Source organism: Lonchura striata, chromosome 1, assembly GCF_046129695.1.
Source record: "Lonchura striata isolate bLonStr1 chromosome 1, bLonStr1.mat, whole genome shotgun sequence".
NCBI classification, from domain to species: domain Eukaryota; kingdom Metazoa; phylum Chordata; class Aves; order Passeriformes; family Estrildidae; genus Lonchura; species Lonchura striata.
Window position 1 is genome coordinate 156,165,832 of NC_134603.1, and position 16,849 is coordinate 156,182,680.

General features: G+C 62.8%; 2 protein-coding genes across 3 annotated transcripts; one reads left to right on the forward strand and one right to left on the reverse strand.

Moving 5' to 3' along the window:
* Positions 1-1,829: 1,829 nt before the first annotated feature.
* Positions 1,830-10,015, forward strand: LOC110476941 (uncharacterized). Of its 2 annotated transcripts, none has more exons than XM_077789998.1 (7): positions 1,830-1,856; positions 2,799-3,068; positions 3,194-3,320; positions 3,739-3,924; positions 4,675-5,853; positions 6,495-6,605; positions 7,265-10,015. In XM_077789998.1, exons 1-7 carry the CDS (start codon positions 1,833-1,835, stop codon positions 8,296-8,298), a joined length of 2,931 nt encoding a protein of 976 aa, XP_077646124.1. In that variant the 5' UTR covers positions 1,830-1,832; the 3' UTR covers positions 8,299-10,015. The 2 variants fall into 2 exon arrangements, with proteins under 2 accessions (XP_077646124.1, XP_077646126.1); XM_077790000.1 differs by having other exon boundaries at positions 6,498-6,605.
* A 388-nt stretch (positions 10,016-10,403) lies between these two features.
* On the reverse strand, positions 10,404-14,266 carry LOC110476940 (uncharacterized). The gene is made up of 5 exons (XM_031504142.2): positions 14,243-14,266; positions 13,818-14,165; positions 12,918-13,032; positions 12,426-12,539; positions 10,404-11,779 (listed from the first exon to the last, which is right to left on the reverse strand). Exons 1-5 carry the CDS (start codon positions 14,264-14,266, stop codon positions 10,752-10,754), a joined length of 1,629 nt encoding a protein of 542 aa, XP_031360002.1. The 3' UTR covers positions 10,404-10,751.
* Positions 14,267-16,849: the final 2,583 nt, after the last annotated feature.

The following is a 16,849-nucleotide window of genomic DNA, read 5'->3' on the forward strand; positions in this document are numbered from 1 at the left end:
CTCCCAGTGAATGTGGGAGCTCCTGGAGGTCCCGCAGGGCTCCAGTTCAAGGGAATGGCGGATCCCCAAGAATCCTGGATCACAGGGATGGCGAGATCCCCCAGGAATGCTGCTCCCAGTGAATGTGGGAGCTCCTGGAGGTCCCACAGGGCTCTCAGTTCAGGTGAATGGTGGATCCCCAAGAATGCTGGATCACAGGGGTGGTGAGATCCCCCAGGAATGCTGCTCCCAGCGGACGTGGGAGCTCCTGGAGCTCCTGCAGGGCTCTCAGTTCAAGGGAATGGCGGATCCCCAAGAATCCTGGATCACAGGGATGGGGAGATCCCCAGGAATGCTGGTCCCAGGGCAGGTGGGGCTGGAGGACCCCCCCAGCGATGCCGGTCCTGGGGGTCCCGCAGGGCTCCCAGATCCAGGGAATGGCAGATCCCCAAGAATGCTGGATCGCAGGGGTGGCGAGATCCCCCAGGAATGCTGCTCCCAGAAGATGTGGGAGCTCCTGGAGCTCCTCCAGGGCTCCAGTTAAGGAGAATGGCGGATCCCCAAGAATGCTGAATCATGGGGTGGCGAGATCCCCGAAGAATGCTGCTCCCAGAAGACGTGGGAGCTCCTGGAGGTCCCGCAGGGCTCTCAGTTCAGGAGAATGGCGGATCCCCAAGAATCCTGGATCACAGGGATGGGGAGATCCCCAGGAATGCTTCTCCCAGAAGATGTGGGAGCTCCTGGAGGTCCCACAGGGCTCTCAGTTCAGGAGAATGGCGGATCCCCAAGAATCCTGGATCACAGCGGTGGCGAGATCCCCCAGGAATGCTGCTCCCAGCGGACGTGGGAGCTCCTGGGGGTCCTGCAGGGCTCTCAGTTCAAGGGGATGGCAGATCCCCAAGAATGCTGGATCACAGGGATGGCGAGATCCCCCAGGAATGCTGCTCCCAGAAGACGTGGGAGCTGCTGGAGCTCCTGCAGGGCTCCAGTTAAGGAGAATGGCGGATCCCCAAGAATCCTGGATCACAGGGATGGCGAGATCCCCCAGGAATGCTGCTCCCAGAAGATGTGGGAGCTCCTGAAGGTCCCGCAGGGCTCTCAGACCCAGGGAATGGCAGATCCCCAAGAATGCTGGATCGCAGGGGTGGCGAGATCCCCCAGGAATGCTGCTCCCAGAAGATGTGGGAGCTCCTGGATGTCCCGCAGGGCTCTCAGTTCAGGTGAATGGTGGATCCCCAAGAATGCTGAATCACGGGGTGGTGAGATCCCCCAGGAATGCTGCTCCCAGCGGACGTGGGAGCTCCTGGAGGTCCCGCAGGGCTCTCAGATCCAGGGAATGGCGGATCCCCAAGAATGTTGGTCACAGGGGTGGCAAGATCCCCCAGGAATGCTGCTCCCAGCGGACGTGGGAGCTCCTGGGGGTCCTGGAGGGCTCTCAGTTCAAGGGAATGGCGGATCCCCAAGAATGTTGGTCACAGGGGTGGCAAGATCCCCCAGGAATGCTGCTCCCAGAGGATGTGGGAGCTCCTGGGGGGTCCTGGAAGGCTCTCAGTTCAGGGCCTGGGCAGTGTCCGGAGGTCCGGCCTTGGTGGCCCCATGGCCCCACCCCCTGCCCGGCCCCGCCCCTCCGGGCCCCGCCCCTCCGGGCCCCGCCCCCTCCGGGCCCCGCCCCCTCCGGGCCCCGCCCCCTCCGGGCCCCGCCCCCTCCGGGCCCCGCCCCCCGGGCCCCGGCCCTGGCTCCTCCCGGCCGGCAGGGGGCGCCGCCGCGGCGCGGAGCCGCTCTGGCGCGGCGCCCTCCGCGGGCCCGGCGGCGGCGCGGGCGCGGGCCCGGGGCGGCGGTGGCGGCCGCGGCCATGTCCCGCCGGGGGCCCGCGCAGGTCAGGGCCCGCCCGCGGCACGGGACACGGGCCGGGGTGCGCCACGGGCCGGGGGACGGGGCGGGCCGCAGCCGGGCCGGGTCAGGGGCGCGCGGGGGTCCCACGGGGGAAGTGGGACGGGGGGTCCCGCAGGGTGCTGGGCAGGGGGGAGGGAGGTGGCGTGGGGTGGGTGCTGTGGGGTGACAGCTCGGGGGTGTCCTGGGGAGCTGGGCCTGGGGGTGAGGGGTACCCAGGGGAGGGGTGCTGGTTCTGGGGGGGTGAGGGGTACCCAAGGGAGGGGTGCTGGGTCTGGGGGGGTCTGGGGTCCCCAAGGGAGGGGTGCTGGGCCTGGGGGGGGTGAGGGGTCCACAGGGGAGGGGTGCTGGGTCTGGGGGGGGTGAGGGGTCCCCAGGGGAGGGGTGCTGGGTCTGGGGGGTGAGGGGTACCTAGGGGAGGGGTGCTGGGTCTGGGGGTCAGGGGTGTCCAGGGGAGGGGTGCTGGGTCTGGGGGTCAGGGGTCCCCAGGGGAGGGGTGCTGGGTCTGGGGGGGTCAGGGGTCCCCAGGGGAGGGGTGCTGGGTCTGGGGGTCAGGGGTGTCCAGGGGAGGGGTGCTGGTTCTGGGGGTCAGGGGTGTCCCTCAGGGTCCTGGAGCGGATGGCAGCTCGGGAGGGTGCGGGTGCCTCGGTTCCTGGGGGTGAAGGGATCTCCCAGGGATGCTCCTGGCAGAGGAGCAACTGGGGAACCCCCCCGAGGTGCTGCTGGCGGGGGTTCCCCTGGGGTGTCTGTTCTGGGGGTCTCCCTTTGGTCCGTGGCCAGGTGGGGATAGGAGGACGCAGGGTGGCGGCCAGGCTGTGACAGATCCCTGCGGAATTGGGGGAATCCCTCGGGACTGCCGGGGGGTTCTGAGCGGGTCCCCATTCCCTGACCACCCTCTGGCCAGGCCCTGACCCCGAATCCCCCGCAGGTGTCGGGCAGCCTGCGGCAGAAGGCAGCACCGGGCACGGCCCCGGCGGAGCTGCAGGAGCTGCGGAGCCGCACGGAGCGCGCGGAGCGGCGGCTGCTGGCCTGCGAGAACCTGGTGGGAGAGCTGGGCAGCGGCCTGGCCTCCCTGGGCACCCTCCTGCAGGGCTACGGGCAGCTGCAGCAGCGCCTGCTCAACCTGGAGAACCTCCTCAAGAACAGGAACTTTTGGATCCTGCGCCTGCCCCCCAGCTCCAGCGGGGAGATCCCCAAGGTAGCAGCGGCCGCTTCCCAGGGATGCCGTGCAAGGGCTGGGGGCCGAGCTCCTGCGTGTCCCCGTGGCGGGGCTGGACGTGTCCCGAGCCACGCGTGGTTCCAGGGAATTCCCTGTGATTCCAGGTGCCGCTCACCTTCGATGAGATCTCGGTGTATTTCAACGAGCTGGAGTGGGAGAGGCTGGAGCGCTGGCAGAAGGATCTGTACAGGGCCGTGATGAGGGGCAACTACGAGACCTTGGTGTCCCTGGGTAAGGCTTGGGAGGCTGGAGCTCATGGAGTCGTGGGTTTGAAAGGCTGTGAGGTGGTGAGGCCCTGGCCTGGGTCGCCCACACCCCTGGCAGTGTCCAAAGCCAGGTTGGATGAGGCTTGGAGCAACCTGGGATAGTGGGAGATGTCCCTGACTGCCACTAGAGGGAAACGTTGCAGCCAAAGCTTTTCCCTCGTGGGATTTTAGTTCCTGTTCTGCTGGTTAAGATCCTCTCTGCCTCAGCTGCGTGTGTGCCTGGGGGTGGGTCCTGCCTTGGGGCCCAGGAAGTGTTTGGAGTAGGGATGAGGTGTTTGTGTCCCCGCCAGGACTGGGACAGGGGACAAGGGTCACTGCTGGAATGTGCCAGACTAAAGGCAGCCAAATCCTAACCAACCCCTCATCCTCTGCCCCACGACCAGACTACGCCGTGTCCAAGCCCGACATCCTGTCCCAGATGGAGAGGGATGAAGAGCTCAGTGACAAAGAGGGCCAGGAGCCCCCATGGACACAGACTGGGGATGGTCAGGAGCCCCTCCGGGCAGCAGAAGAGAGGGACAAGGCAGACGAGGCTCCAGGAGATGAAACCCCCATGGAAGCTGCCCCAGGTGGGTGCCAGGAGGAGGTGGCTGTTCCTGGAGACCTCCCCTTCCTTAGGGATGAAGGGCTCAGCTCGCTCCACGGACTAAAGCACCCCAGAGCGCCATGAATCTTCATTCCAAGAGGAATGGTTGTGCTTGGTGGGATGAATCCCAGGGAGAAAAGCAGTCAAAGCCTTGCAGGAGGGTCTGGAGCAGTGGGAAGGGCCTCCTGTAAGACTGGGGCTTCCAGAGGCATTCCTGCCTGCTGTGGAGGGACAGGAAACGTGCTGGGAAGTGAGAAACTGGGAGCTGAGGTGGGAAGGGGAGGCTGGAGCTGCTCTGCTTGTCCTGGGGGAACAGAGGAGTCTGGGGAGCCTTGGGGCATGGATTTAGAGTGGGAGGGCTGGGCAGGAAGGTGGAAGGTGCTGGAAAGGGACAAACAGAACTGGGAGCAACGAAGATGTGGGAAGAGCCGTGGTCAAGGGCTCTTTCCTGCAGGATTGAGGAGCTGGGCAGGTGCTGTCCCATGGGAAAACTCAGCTGGAGCCCAGGTGGGAGTTTGGGGAGAGGAAAAGGGACACAGAGGGACATCTCCTTTGGGGTTCACGTTCTGTTACTCACAGCTTCTGTCCTGTGTGGATCCTGCCACGGGGCCAAGGAGGCGGCTCTGCCATGGGGGTTGGAGGTGTTGTGAGAGGGGACAAGGCTCCCTTTGGGAATCTGGCAGGATAAAGGTGCAGATCCTAATAAAGCCCCTGTTCTGTGCCCTGGGAACAGACGGTGCCGAGTCCACACCCAACGGCCGGACACGCATTGAGAGGGATGAAGAGCCCAGCAACGAAAAGGGTCCTGAGCCCCCATGGACACAGAATGGGGACAGCCAGAAAACCCCACAGATACAGAATGGGGACAGCCAGGACCCCCCAGAGACACAGACTGGGAACAGCCCAAAATCCCCACGGACACGGAGTGCGAACAGCCAGAAAACCCCACAGACACAGACTGGGGACAGCCCAAAATCCTCATGGACATGGAGTGGGAACAGCCAGAACTCCCCACAAAGAGAGAATGGGGACAGCCCAAAATCCTCATGGACACGGAGTGGGAACAGCCAGAAAACCCCACAGATACAGAATGGGGACAGCCCAAAATCCTCATGGACATGGAGTGGGAACAGCCAGAACTCCCCACAAAGAGAGAATGGGGACAGCCCAAAATCCTCATGGACACGGAGTGGGAACAGCCAGAAAACCCCACAGATACAGAATGGGGACAGCCCAAAATCCTCATGGACACGGAGTGGGAATAGCCAGAAAACCCCACAGACACAGACTGGGGACAGCCCAAAATTCTCATGGACATGGAGTGGAAACAGCCAGAAATCCCCACAAAGAGAGAATGGGGACAGCCCAAAATCCTCATGGACACGAAGTGGAAACAGTCAGAAAACCCCACAGATACAGACTGGGGACAGCCCAAAGTCCCCAAGGACACAGAGTGGAAACAGCCCAGAATCCCTATGGACACGGAGTGGGAACAGCCCAAAGTCCCCAAGGACACCGAGTGGGAACAGCCCAGAATCCCTATGGACACGAAGTGGGAACAGCCCAAAGTCCCCAAGGACACCGAGTGGGAACAGCCCAAAGTCCCCAAGGACACCGAGTGGGAACAGCCCAGAATCCCTATGGACACGAAGTGGGAACAGCCCAAAGTCCCCAAGGACAGAGAGGGGGAACAGCCCAAAACCCCCACAGACGCAGACTGGGAACAGCCCCAAGTCCCCACAGGCACACACTGGGGACAGCCAGACACTGCTTCAGACACAGACTGGGGACAGTCAGAACCCCCTCCAGACAGGTGTCCCCAACAATCAGAAGCCCCCAGTGACACCAGAAGAGATGGAGCAGCGGGAAGAGGCTTCGAGAGAGGATCCTATGCCCATGGAAGTTGGCCCAGGTGAGTTCCAGGGGTGCCAGGGAGGATGTGCTTCCCCTTCCCCAGCAGTCCGGGGCTCTGGCAGAGTCCAGGGCAGAGGTGCATGGCCCTGGTGCTTGGAGGGGCATTGCCAGGGAGCCTTGGGATCTTGTCACTGGACAGTGAAGAGGGTCTGGACATGGGAATGCAGCCTGTGGAGATGGTGGGGTGAGGCTTGAGGCTGCTCTGTGAGGTGCTGGCATGTGCCACCTTGCTGTCCTTCCCTCCCAGCCCTCCCTCTGCTTTTGGCCCATTGTAGCTTCACTCCAGTTCGTCCTGATACCTTCCAGCCTTTCCACAGAATTGCTGGGGTTGGAAAAGTTGGAAAAGCCCTCGGAGATCCTTGGGTCCAACTGTCCCCCAGTACTGCCAAGGCCCCATGTGCCCAGGTACCACATCCACATGGCTTTAAATCCCTGCAGGGACAGGGACCCCACCACTGCCTGTTCCAGGGCTGGACAGCCCCTTCCAGAAGGAATTTTCCTGATAGCTGATCCACATCCTGGCTCTTGAGCCACAGCTTTCTCCAGCTCTTCCACACGCTCCCAGCAATCCCTGGTTCATATTGCTGGAGCGGGGACCTGGGAGGTCTCCATGGGTTTTTAAATCCCTGTTCCCTGCAGCAGAACTCCCCATCCTGATGATGAATGTGATGTCCCTGGGGGACCATCAGCCGGGGACGGCGGCAGAGGAGCACCCGGAGATGGAGGAGGATCTGGCAGAGCCTGACACTGGTGAGTCACCCTGTGCTGGGGACATGGGGCCTGGCAGGTGGGTGGGAAGCAGCTTCCAGAGGTGATGGGCTTGAAATAGGGAGGGAAAAATAAGTTTCAGGGGTTCCTTTTATTTTTTCCTGCACCATCATGTGGGTTTAGAGGTGGGTCCCTCATGACACTGGTCCCCATGGCACCCATGGAGGGCTCAGCCTGGCAGCCCTCCAGGGATGGGCACTCCATCCCTGCCCTGGGCCACCGTGCCATGGCTGGACAACCCTTTTGGGGAAGGAATTTTCCCAATATCCAACCTGGACCTCCCCTGGCACAGCTCAAGGCTGTTTCCCCTTGCCCTGTCCCTGTTCCCTAGGAGCAGAGCCCAACCCCTCCGGCTGTCCCCTGCTGTCAGGGAGCTGTGCAGAGCCACAGCTTTTCTGAGCCTCCTTTTCTCCAGGCTAAGCCCCTTCCCAGCTCCCTCAGCCCCTCCTGGGGCTCCTCCAGACCCTTCCCAGCTCCGTTCCCTGCCCTGGACACGCTCCAGCCCCTCAATGTCTTTCTTGTCATGAGAAGCCCAGAGCTGCCCCTGGGACTGGAGGTGCTCCAGCAGGGCCAGCACAGGGAGGGGCCCTGGTCCCGTGTCACACCGGTGCTGACACCAGCACGGTGTCTCTCTGTTCCAGAGGAAGCCTTTTCCATGGAAGATGAAACACCGTGCGAAGGGGCTTCTCTTGAGGACATCAAGGTGAAGGAAGAGGAGCCTGAGCTGCTAGCAGAGGAATCCACAGCCTCACCCGGCTCAGAGATCCAGAAGTGTCCCAAAAACGAGCTGGTGAAAGCCAAGATGAAGAAGAAGCCAAACCGCTGTGAGGCCAGCAACCTCCTGATGGGCAACTGCCGGCGCGGGTACGTGCGGGAGTGGTCCCATCCCTGCACGGAGTGCGGGAAGCGCTTCCGCCTCAAGATCAACCTCATCATCCACCAGCGCAGCCACGCCAAGGAGGGGCCCTACGAGTGCCCCGTGTGCGACATCGGCTTCAGCAACAAGCGGCACCTGGACCTTCACCGCAGCATCCACGTCAAGGACAGAGCCTTGGGGGCCAAGGTCTGGGGCAACGTCCACCCCGAGCTGCGCGTCCGCCCGCGCAGGGTCCTGTGCGGTGGCCACAGGCCGGGCGGCGGCGGCCACGCCGGGGCGGCCTGGCCGGGCCAGCCCAAGGAGGAGCCGGACGGAGAGGGCCTGTCCGGCTCCGGGATCGTGCAGCCCCCCAACTCCAGGCAGAAATGCCCCCACTGCAAGAAGTTCCTGTCCCGCTCCACGTCGCTGCGGCGGCACCTCCAGACGCACGCGCGGGAGCGGCCCTACTGCTGCAGCTCCTGCAACAAGTGCTTCACGCGCAGCAATCACCTCCTGCGCCACAAGAAGATCCACGAGAGGGCTCTGGCCGCGCTCCAGCAGGAGGCCAGCGCCCAGGCCCCCGCTGCTATCCCGGCGTCCCTGCAGCACCAAGCTCCCAAGGCTGAGAGGAGCCCTTCCCAAGAGAATGGGCGCCCTGAGGCTGCAAAAGCGAGTCTGCCCAGCGTGCTGCTGTTGGGAGCGACGCCACTGGGGCTCCCGGGCAGAGGCTCCCCGCTCCCTGACTGCATCAGGAAAGCTGTGCAGCCCGTGGTCCAGCTGGGATCGAGGGCAGTGGCTTCGGAGATGACAGAGAAATGACAGATGACAGACCCTGGGACAGATGTGAACTGTGTGTGACCCTGAAGAGAAGCTGCGAGTTTGTTTGCGTTTGTCCCGCGAGTTTGGTGTCTCGTGGGACACCAAGAATGGGAATCTGCTGTGTTTTAGGTGTTTCCTGGGTTGTGGAAAGAATGGGAAGCTTGGAGACCACAACAGAAAGCAAATTGCAGAAGCCTCCAGTGATGTATAATGCTTCACCATTCCACTGACTTGTTCGAGTTGGCTGATAGTTGGAATTTTCCCAAGCTGACATTCCTGGGAGATGACCAGGTGAATCCTGGTCAAACAGGAGCAGAGCTTTCGCATTCTTTGATGTTGGAGCTGATCCCTTGCATTCGGAAACACAACTGAAGAGGGCAGGGAGAAGGGAATGAAGCTGGCAGCATTCTCAAGCAGCCCTTTGCTCCATGGACCAAGCTTCCTGACTGAGACACCAGATGGAGAGTGACATCTCTGAGACCCCACTGTGTCCTGGCCACCCTTGCCACCCCCACCCTGGGGCGGAGATCAGCAACACTCCCTCCAGCAGCTTGGGAACACTGGAGTTTTGCACTGGAAGATCCATAGGACAAACCAAACCCCAAAATTCTGTGCTGGCGTATCCCAGGGATCCCAGCATCAGGGAGGCCACAAACGCCCTCAGGACCATCCTGCGTGGGTGCAGAGTGATTTTAGGAATACTTGACGGGTCAGCCAGCCCCATGCTGCAGCAGCACCCCAATCCTCATGGATGTGCGTGCCCAGAGCAGCCCCTCAGCTCTGTGGGAAACTCCCACTCTCCCAACCACAGCTCGTCCCCTTTCGCCCAAAATCCCACCATAACAAATCCTATGGGAAAACAGTTCTGTAGCTACCTCAGTGAGGGAGAGGGGGACCTGCCCAGAGGCAGCCAGTGGGAGCCAGGCCTGGCACTGCCCCAGTGTCCCCGGGAGCCACCGGAGCAGTGTCCGTGCCCCACGTGCATCCCACCCGCTGGGTGTGCACGAGGAGCACCTCCCGCCCGGAGCCAGCGCCACACGGACACGGTGGAGCAGCTGCTGGGGGCTCTTGCATTTAGTTTTCCAGGTTTTATTGGTTTGGGTTGCTCGATGTAATTATTTGATGTTCTGAGGTCTCTGTCCCTCTCTGAGCAGTGAGCACTGGTAGGCTTTTCCCATCTTTTATTCCGAGTCATTCCCAAGGTGTGGTGATGCTGCTGTGGGAAGCTTTGGGAGCTGAGGGAACGCCTGTGCCACATCCAGGTGTGATCCTCAGCCACCTCCTGCTCCATGGAATGGACAGCAGGGTCCGAGCTGCTCCACAGCAATACACATGACATCCCACTGCTCCTCTGGGCTGGTGTCTCACGTTTCCTGCCCCTGGGATTGCATTGTGGAGCATTCCAAGCCTGCAGCAGGAGACAGGAGGGGTGCCAGGGGCAGTTGGTGCCTTGTGGACACACGGCCATGGATCTGGCAGTGAGCCAGCTGTTGGTTATCCCTGTTATCCCTGCCCACGTAGAGATCCCAATGCTCCCCAGTTGATCCCAGGGGCATGGTTGAGCTTGTGTGTTGGTGGCTGAATGCCCCCAGGCCAGCAGAAGGGGCCAGCAGCCCCAGCCTGGCATTTCTAAATCTGCTGTGACCAGGAGCGGCGTTTCCTGCGACATTCCTGATCCCTTTCTCAGGCTGTGGAATCAATAAACTATTTGTCTCTATGTCTGGCTGCTTTGGGGGCTGTGCTGGTGCCTTGGGCACAGAACTGGGATCAGCCAGGACAGCTGATCAGCAGGAGGGTTTTGGGAGTCACTGCCAGCAACTCCAGAGCCACTGGCAGAGTTGTGGAATCCCAGCCAGGAAGGACGAGTGGGTAAGGGAAGCTGGGAAGGACAGGGAATGGAGTGACCCTGGCCACCATGGGTGGGACACGTCCCTCAGCATTGCCAGGGAGTCCCTAGGTACCCAGATCCTACTGAGAATCCTGTGGGGGGTTCCTGTGGGACTCTCCACATTCCCATCACATTCCCAGCAGGTAGTTCTGCGTTCCTCCCCCACTGAGCCGGGGATGTCACCCCCCAGCTGCCCCTGAGCACAACAGGAGACCAGTCAGTTCAGTCTTTTATCTGATTCTCTTCCCGGCTGGGCTATCAACTGCCCCCAGGCCACTGACCACTCCCAGCCCCGCTCCCAGCACAGTGGTGCTGTTCAAACAACCGAGTTCCACCCTGGGATCTGACACAGCCGCTCCTCTGCTGCCTCGGGGCCAGTCCCATGCCACCCTGGGCCCTTCCCTGCCCAACAGCACAGGAGGCTCCCTCCTCCTCCTGCTCCTCCTGCTGCCACCCAGGTGGTGCCACAACTCCCACAGCATCGTGCACAAACTCCCGCTGCTGCCACAAGCCCCAGCCGTCCCACGTGCAGAACCGCTGTCCCTTCCCTTCTCCAGCCCTCTGGCTACCGATTATCCTGGCTCAGAGCCTCGCAGGGCTCCAGCTCCGGCTCGTGTCCCGGCAAGCTGCCGGCCGGAGAGGTGGCCACGGCGGCGTGCACCTTCTGGTGGTGGTTCAGCGACTGGCGGTGCCGGAAGCTCTTGGTGCAGCCGTGGCACTGGAAGGGCCGCTGCTGCGTGTGCCGGCGCTGGTGCTCCTCCAGCGACGCTTTTTGGGGGAAGCTCTCGGCGCACTCGATGCAGCGGTAGAGCCGCTCGCCGCCGGCGCTGCCCCGCGTCGCCCGGCCCGGCCACGCGCTGCGGAGCTGCGGCCCGTGGATGCGCTGGTGCTTCTGCAGGTGGTGCTTCTGCACGAAGCCCTTGCCGCAAGCGGGGCAGCGGTACGGCCGCTCCCCGGTGTGGATCCGGTAGTGCTTGTTGAGGTTGGACTTCTCGTTGAAGCTCTTGCCGCAGGCCGGGCACTGGAAGGGCCGCTCGCCCGTGTGCAGGCGCTGGTGCCGCAGCAGCGCGGCGTGGTGGGCCAGGCTCTTCCCGCACGACGTGCAGATGAAGGAGCCGTTGCTCTTCCTCGCCCGGCTCTGCTGCCTCGCCAGGAGGTTCCGTGTCAGCCGGACGCTCTTCCAGCCCGGCGGCAGCGCCCGGGGATCGTCCCGGGGACTCTGCTGCTCCCAGCCGGGCTGCGGCGATGCCACCTCGGCCGCCGGGTCTTCTCCCAGCGGCATTCCCTGGGCGAGCGCGAACGGCTGCTCCGTGCCCGCGCCCAGCGCCTGCTCCGTGGGGAAGGGCAGGCCCGGGGCAGGGTGAGCTTCCACCGGCACCACCACCGGCTTGAATTCCCCCAGGCAGAATTCCCCCAAGCCCTCTCCGGCCGCCTTCGGCCCAGCCACGCCGTGGCTCTCCCAGGAAACCGGCTGCTCCTGGCTGAGGGGAACCTCCTCGTCCAGCCTGACCGCGGGCACCATCGGTAGTGCCAGGAGCTCAGCTCCATCCTCCTGCGGCTGCTGCTCTTCCGTCTTGATCACGATCATCTCACCTGTGGAGAGACCACAGTTCATTCCCAGGAAGTCCTCCCGTGCCTCCAGCTCCAGAGTGGGAGGTGAGAAGAACTGGCAAAGAACGAAAGGGAGCAGGAAGGGATTCCCAGGAGGAGAGGAGGTGAAGGGGGGTTGTCCGGGCAGCTTGTTGGACCTCAGGGACATCATGGAATCATGGAATTAGTGAGGTTTGCAAAGCCCTTCAAGATCATCAAGTCCAATCATCAACCAAGCACTGCCAAGGGCACCACTGCCACATCCACACAGCTTTTAAATCCTTCCAGGAATGGAGACTTCACCCCTGCCCTGGGCATGCTGCACTCAATGACACTATGGACTGACAATAAAATCTCCACAAAAAAACCAAACCAGAGGGAAAGTGAAGGCAAAGCTGAGGTGCAGAGTCCTCCATTCTGGAAGGAACCTCATCAGGAATGGCAGAGTTTAAACGTGTGAATCCAGGGAATCCAGGATCAAAGCAAAGCCTCCCCAAAGCAGGAGGGAGCATCCCCCCACAGGTACCCAGCTCCGGAGCCACCCTCGCTGAGCCTTGCCCAAGGTTTTCCCATTTTCCATCCTTAAGAACTTGGCCCAGTCTGGGCAGGTTGTCAGTGCCCATCCTCAGCCCCCCTCGCTGCCACTCACTGTCACCAAGCTGTCCTGGCACCGCTCCCTTGTCCGGCAGCCCGGGGCTCCCTGGATCCTCCCTGTCCTCGGCTGGTGGCAGCAGTGCAGGTTTGGAACCAACATCCTCAGACCCTGGGAAGGAGGGAGCAGTGGGATGAACTGCTGACAGTGGGACCAGCCAAAGCAGGGTCCTGGAATTCCAGGATATCTGATCACACAGGCCACTGGCAGCTGATCCAGGCACATAATTTTTGCTTATCCCGGGAAGCGCCTGATGGACACTCAAGCTCTAAAATTCCAGCCCAAAATTAATTAAAATGTAGGACTCTCTGCAGCAAATCTGTGCAGGGTGATCCATGTACAGCCCATATCCCAGGAAAAAAACAGTGCAGGAACACTGATTGCAGGACATGTCACCTGGAATCCCCCCATGTTCCACATGGGGAGGGTTTGGAAGCTGCATCAACCCAGGGATGATGATGCTTCTGACATGATCTGAGCGATCCTCACCCAGAGGGACCGAGGCCTCATAATTCCCCTTCCTGGCGATCCCACGGAGCTCCCGGCTGTCCACGCTCCCCAACTCCTGCTCCGACAGAGCAGCCTCCTCGCCCGCCGCCGGCACCTGGAAGTACAGGAGGCTCCACCTGGGGGTCTCCACTGAGCCCCTCCCTGAGCCCCTGTGGGTCTGGAGCCCCTACGGACAGAGCCAGGTCAGGGGGGACATCCCCAGACATCCCAGCGAGGCTCAGCCGTTCCTCCCCAGACCGGGGCAGATTCCCAGGATCCATCCTGGCAGCCAGGTGAGCAGTGACACCTCAGGTGGGAGCAGGACAGGTGGCACCATCCCACATCAATCCAGTAAGGCCCAACACGGCTGAAACACTTGGGGTGGGTGTTCTGCTCCCCCTCTTCCCTGAGGACAGGGACAAGCACCAGAAGAGCCGTGTCCCTCTGGCTCCCTGCAGCTCCTGAGAGCCAGCAGCACTTCCCATGGCCACACGGTCACCTGGGGCACTTTCCCACAGCTTTGGGCACATCTCTGTCACCTGTGGTCTCTCCCTGTCACGCTGAGCACATCCCTGAGAGCTGGGACACATCCCTGTCCATCTCTGGCACATTCCCATTAGCTGGCGCTTGTCCCCATTTGTCACCGCCGGCATGTTCCCGTTATCTGGGGCTTGTCCCCATTGCCTACACCCCATCCCCGTTCCCTGGGACTCATCCTCATTACCGTGGGCCCATTCCTGCAGCCATGGGCTCATCCCGTTCCCCAGAGCCTGTCCCTGCCACCCACCGCTGGCACGGCGCCGTCCCCGCGGGCTCAGCCCGATCCCCGTTCCCGGCGGCTGGTTCCCGTTCCCCGGGCCCATCCCGTCCCCGTGCGGGCCCGAACCCTGCGGCGGTTACCTGTGTCGGTTCCCGGCCGGTGCCGGTGCCGGTGCCGGTGCCGGTGGCGGTGCCCCCGCAGCGGCAGCGGCGGAGCTGGCGCTGGATGCGGCGGAGGCGGCGGGAGTTGTCCCGGAGGAGCGCGGCCAGCCGGGCCCCGCCGGCCCGCACCGTGCGCTCCAGCCCCGCCACGCGCCGCTCCAGCCGCTCCAGCCGCCGCTCCGCCGCCTCCACGCTCCGCTCCAGCCGCCGCTCCGCCGCCGCCACCGTCCGCAGCGACAGCCCCGCCGGGGCCGCCCCGCCGGGGCCCGCGCCGGGATCGGGGCCCGCGCCCTGCCAGGCCTCGGGCGCCCACTCGGGGTCCTGCTGCTGCGGGGGGAAGAGGGCGGTGAGGGGGGCGCCGCCGGGGCTCCGGGGCTGCCGGTGCCGCGGGGTCCCGCCGGTACCTGCGCGCGGCCCCGCTGGGCCATGGCCGCCCCTCGCCGCCGCCGCCGCCGCCGCGGCGCCCCCTGCCGGCCCCGCGCCGCCAGCGCCGCCCCGCCCGCGGCCGCCGCGCCGAGACCCCGGCCCGGCCCGGCCCGGCCCGGTTACAGCCCGGTTACAGCCCGGTTATAGCCCGGTTATAGCCTGGTTACAGCCCGGTTATAGCCTGGTTACAGCCCGGACACAGCCCGGACACGGCCCGGTTACAGCTCGGTTACAGCCTGGTTACAGCCCGGACACAGCCCAGACACAGCCCGGTTATAACCCGGTTATAGCCTGGTTAGAGCCCAGACACAGCCCGGACACAGCCCGGACACGGCCCGGTTACAGCCCGGTTATAGCCTGGTTACAGCCCGGACACAGCCCGGACACGGCCCGGTTACAGCTCGGTTATAGCCCGGTTATAGCCTGGTTACAGCCTGGACACAGCCCGGACACGGCCCGGTTACAGCTCGGTTACAGCCCGGTTATAGCCCGGTTACAGCCCAGACACAGCCCGGTTACAGCTCGGTTACAGCCCGGTTACAGCCTGGTTACAGCCCGGACACGGCCCGGTTACAGCCCGGTTATAGCCCGGACACAGCCCGGACACGGCCCGGTTACAGCTCGGTTATAGCCCGGTTATAGCCTGGTTATAGCCCGGACACAGCCCGGACACGGCCCGGTTACAGCCCGGTTATAGCCCGGTTATAGCCTGGTTACAGCCCGGACACAGCCCGGACACAGCCTGGACACGGCCCGGTTACAGCCCGGTTATAGCCCGGTTATAGCCTGGTTACAGTCCGGACACAGCCCGGACACGGCCCGGTTACAGCCCGGTTATAGCCTGGTTATAGCCTGGTTACAGCCCAGACACAGCCCGGTTACAGCCCGGACACGGCCCGGTTACAGCTTGGTTACAGCCCGGACACAGCCCAGACACAGCCCGGTTATAGCCTGGTTACAGCCCGGACACAGCCCAGTTATAGCCTGGTTATAGCCTGGTTATAGCCCGGTTACAGCCCGGTTACAGCCCGGACACAGCCCGGTTACAGCCCGGTTATAGCCTGGTTATAGCCTGGTTACAGCCCGGTTACAGCCCAGACACAGCCTGGTTACAGCCCGGTTACAGCCCAGACACAGCCTGGTTACAGCTAGGTTACAACCCGGTTATAGCCCGGACACAGCCCGGACACAGCCCGGACACAGCCCGGTTACAGCTCGGTCACGGCCCGGTTACAGCCCGGACACAGTCCGGACACGGCCCGGTTACAGCTCGGTTACAGCCTGGTTATAGCCCGGTTATAGCCTGGTTACAGCCCGGTTATAGCCTGGTTATAGCCTGGTTACAGCCCGGTTATAGCCTGGTTACAGCCCGGTTATAGCCTGGTTACAGCCCAGACACGGCCCGGTTACAGCTCGGTTACAGACCAATTACAGCTCGGTTACAGCCCAGCTACAGCCCGGTTATAGCCCGGACACAGCCCGGACACAGCCCGGTTACAGCCTGGACACAGCCCGGACACAGCCCCATCCCATCCATCTCCATCCCCATCCCCATCCCATCCCATCCCATCCCATCCCATCCCATCCCATCCCATCCCATCCCATCCCAGAATGGGTCAGGCTGCAAGGGACCACAGTGGCTCATCTGGTCTCACCTCCCTGCTCAAACAGGGTTATCCCAGAGCACATGGCACAGGATTGTGTCCAAACCATTCTGCAATATCTCCAGTGAGGGAGGCTCCACACCCTCTCTGGACAATCTGTTCCAGGGCTCAGTCACTGCACAGGGTGGAAGTTCTTCCTCCTGGCTAGGTGGAACTTCCTGGGCATCAGTTTCCTGCCTGTTCCTCTTGTCCTGTTGCCAGGTCCCACAGCGAAGAGCCAAGCTCTATCAGTCCCATCCCATCCAACCTCCATCCCCATCCCGATTTCTATCACACCCACACCCCCATCCCATTTTGTCACGTCCCATCCCATCCCATCCCATCCCATCCCATCCCATCCCATCCCATCCCATCCCATCCCCATTCCATCCATCCATATCCCCTCTCACACCCCCATCCCACCCCACCCCTATTCCATCCTCATCTCATCCGTCCCCACCCCTGCATGAGAACCACAGCTCCAGCCCTCAAATCCCCAGCGCCCAGCAACCCCCAGCGCCATTCCCAGAGGCCCATCCAGACCCCAATCCCATCCCACCCCATCCCCACCTCAGACTGGGACTGCAACCCCCCAGCAGCAGGTGACACCCCCCGCCCAGTGTTCCATTCTCACTCTTCCATCACTCCATGCCACGGATCCCATTCCTGGTGCCACCCGCCCAGCAGGACCCTCCCAGAGGCCCCTCAAGGAATCCACGTGCAGCGTCCTGGTTTCTACAGCATCTATTGGCACTCTCCAGAAAAGCCACCCACTCCCAGCATCCCACCTGCCCTACCAGGGCTTGGGAACAAGGAGCCCCCCTCACATGGGCTGGGCAGGTGCCCCCCATCCCCACACCAGGGCAGGGGAGCCAGAAAATGTTGTCCATGCTCCAGCCTCCATCTGGAGAGGGATAGAGGGGAGAAGGTCTGACAGTGGCC

What these genes read in the sequence shown, in the direction of transcription:
- LOC110476940 (XM_031504142.2), bottom strand. Translation starts at nt 14,266, where the DNA reads ATGGCCCAGCGGGGCCGCGCGCAG. An exon ending in CCGGCCGGGAACCGACACAG is followed by an intron (nt 13,033 to 13,817) that starts GTAACCGCCGCA and finishes CTGTACTTCCAG; the next exon opens with GTGCCGGCGGCGGGCGAGGA. An exon ending in TGAGGCCTCGGTCCCTCTGG is followed by an intron (nt 12,540 to 12,917) that starts GTGAGGATCGCT and finishes CCTCCTTCCCAG; the next exon opens with GGTCTGAGGATGTTGGTTCC.
- LOC110476941 (XM_077789998.1), top strand. Translation starts at nt 1,833, where the DNA reads ATGTCCCGCCGGGGGCCCGCGCAG. An exon ending in CCCGCCGGGGGCCCGCGCAG is followed by an intron (nt 1,857 to 2,798) that starts GTCAGGGCCCGC and finishes AATCCCCCGCAG; the next exon opens with GTGTCGGGCAGCCTGCGGCA. An exon ending in TCTGGCAGAGCCTGACACTG is followed by an intron (nt 6,606 to 7,264) that starts GTGAGTCACCCT and finishes TCTCTGTTCCAG; the next exon opens with AGGAAGCCTTTTCCATGGAA.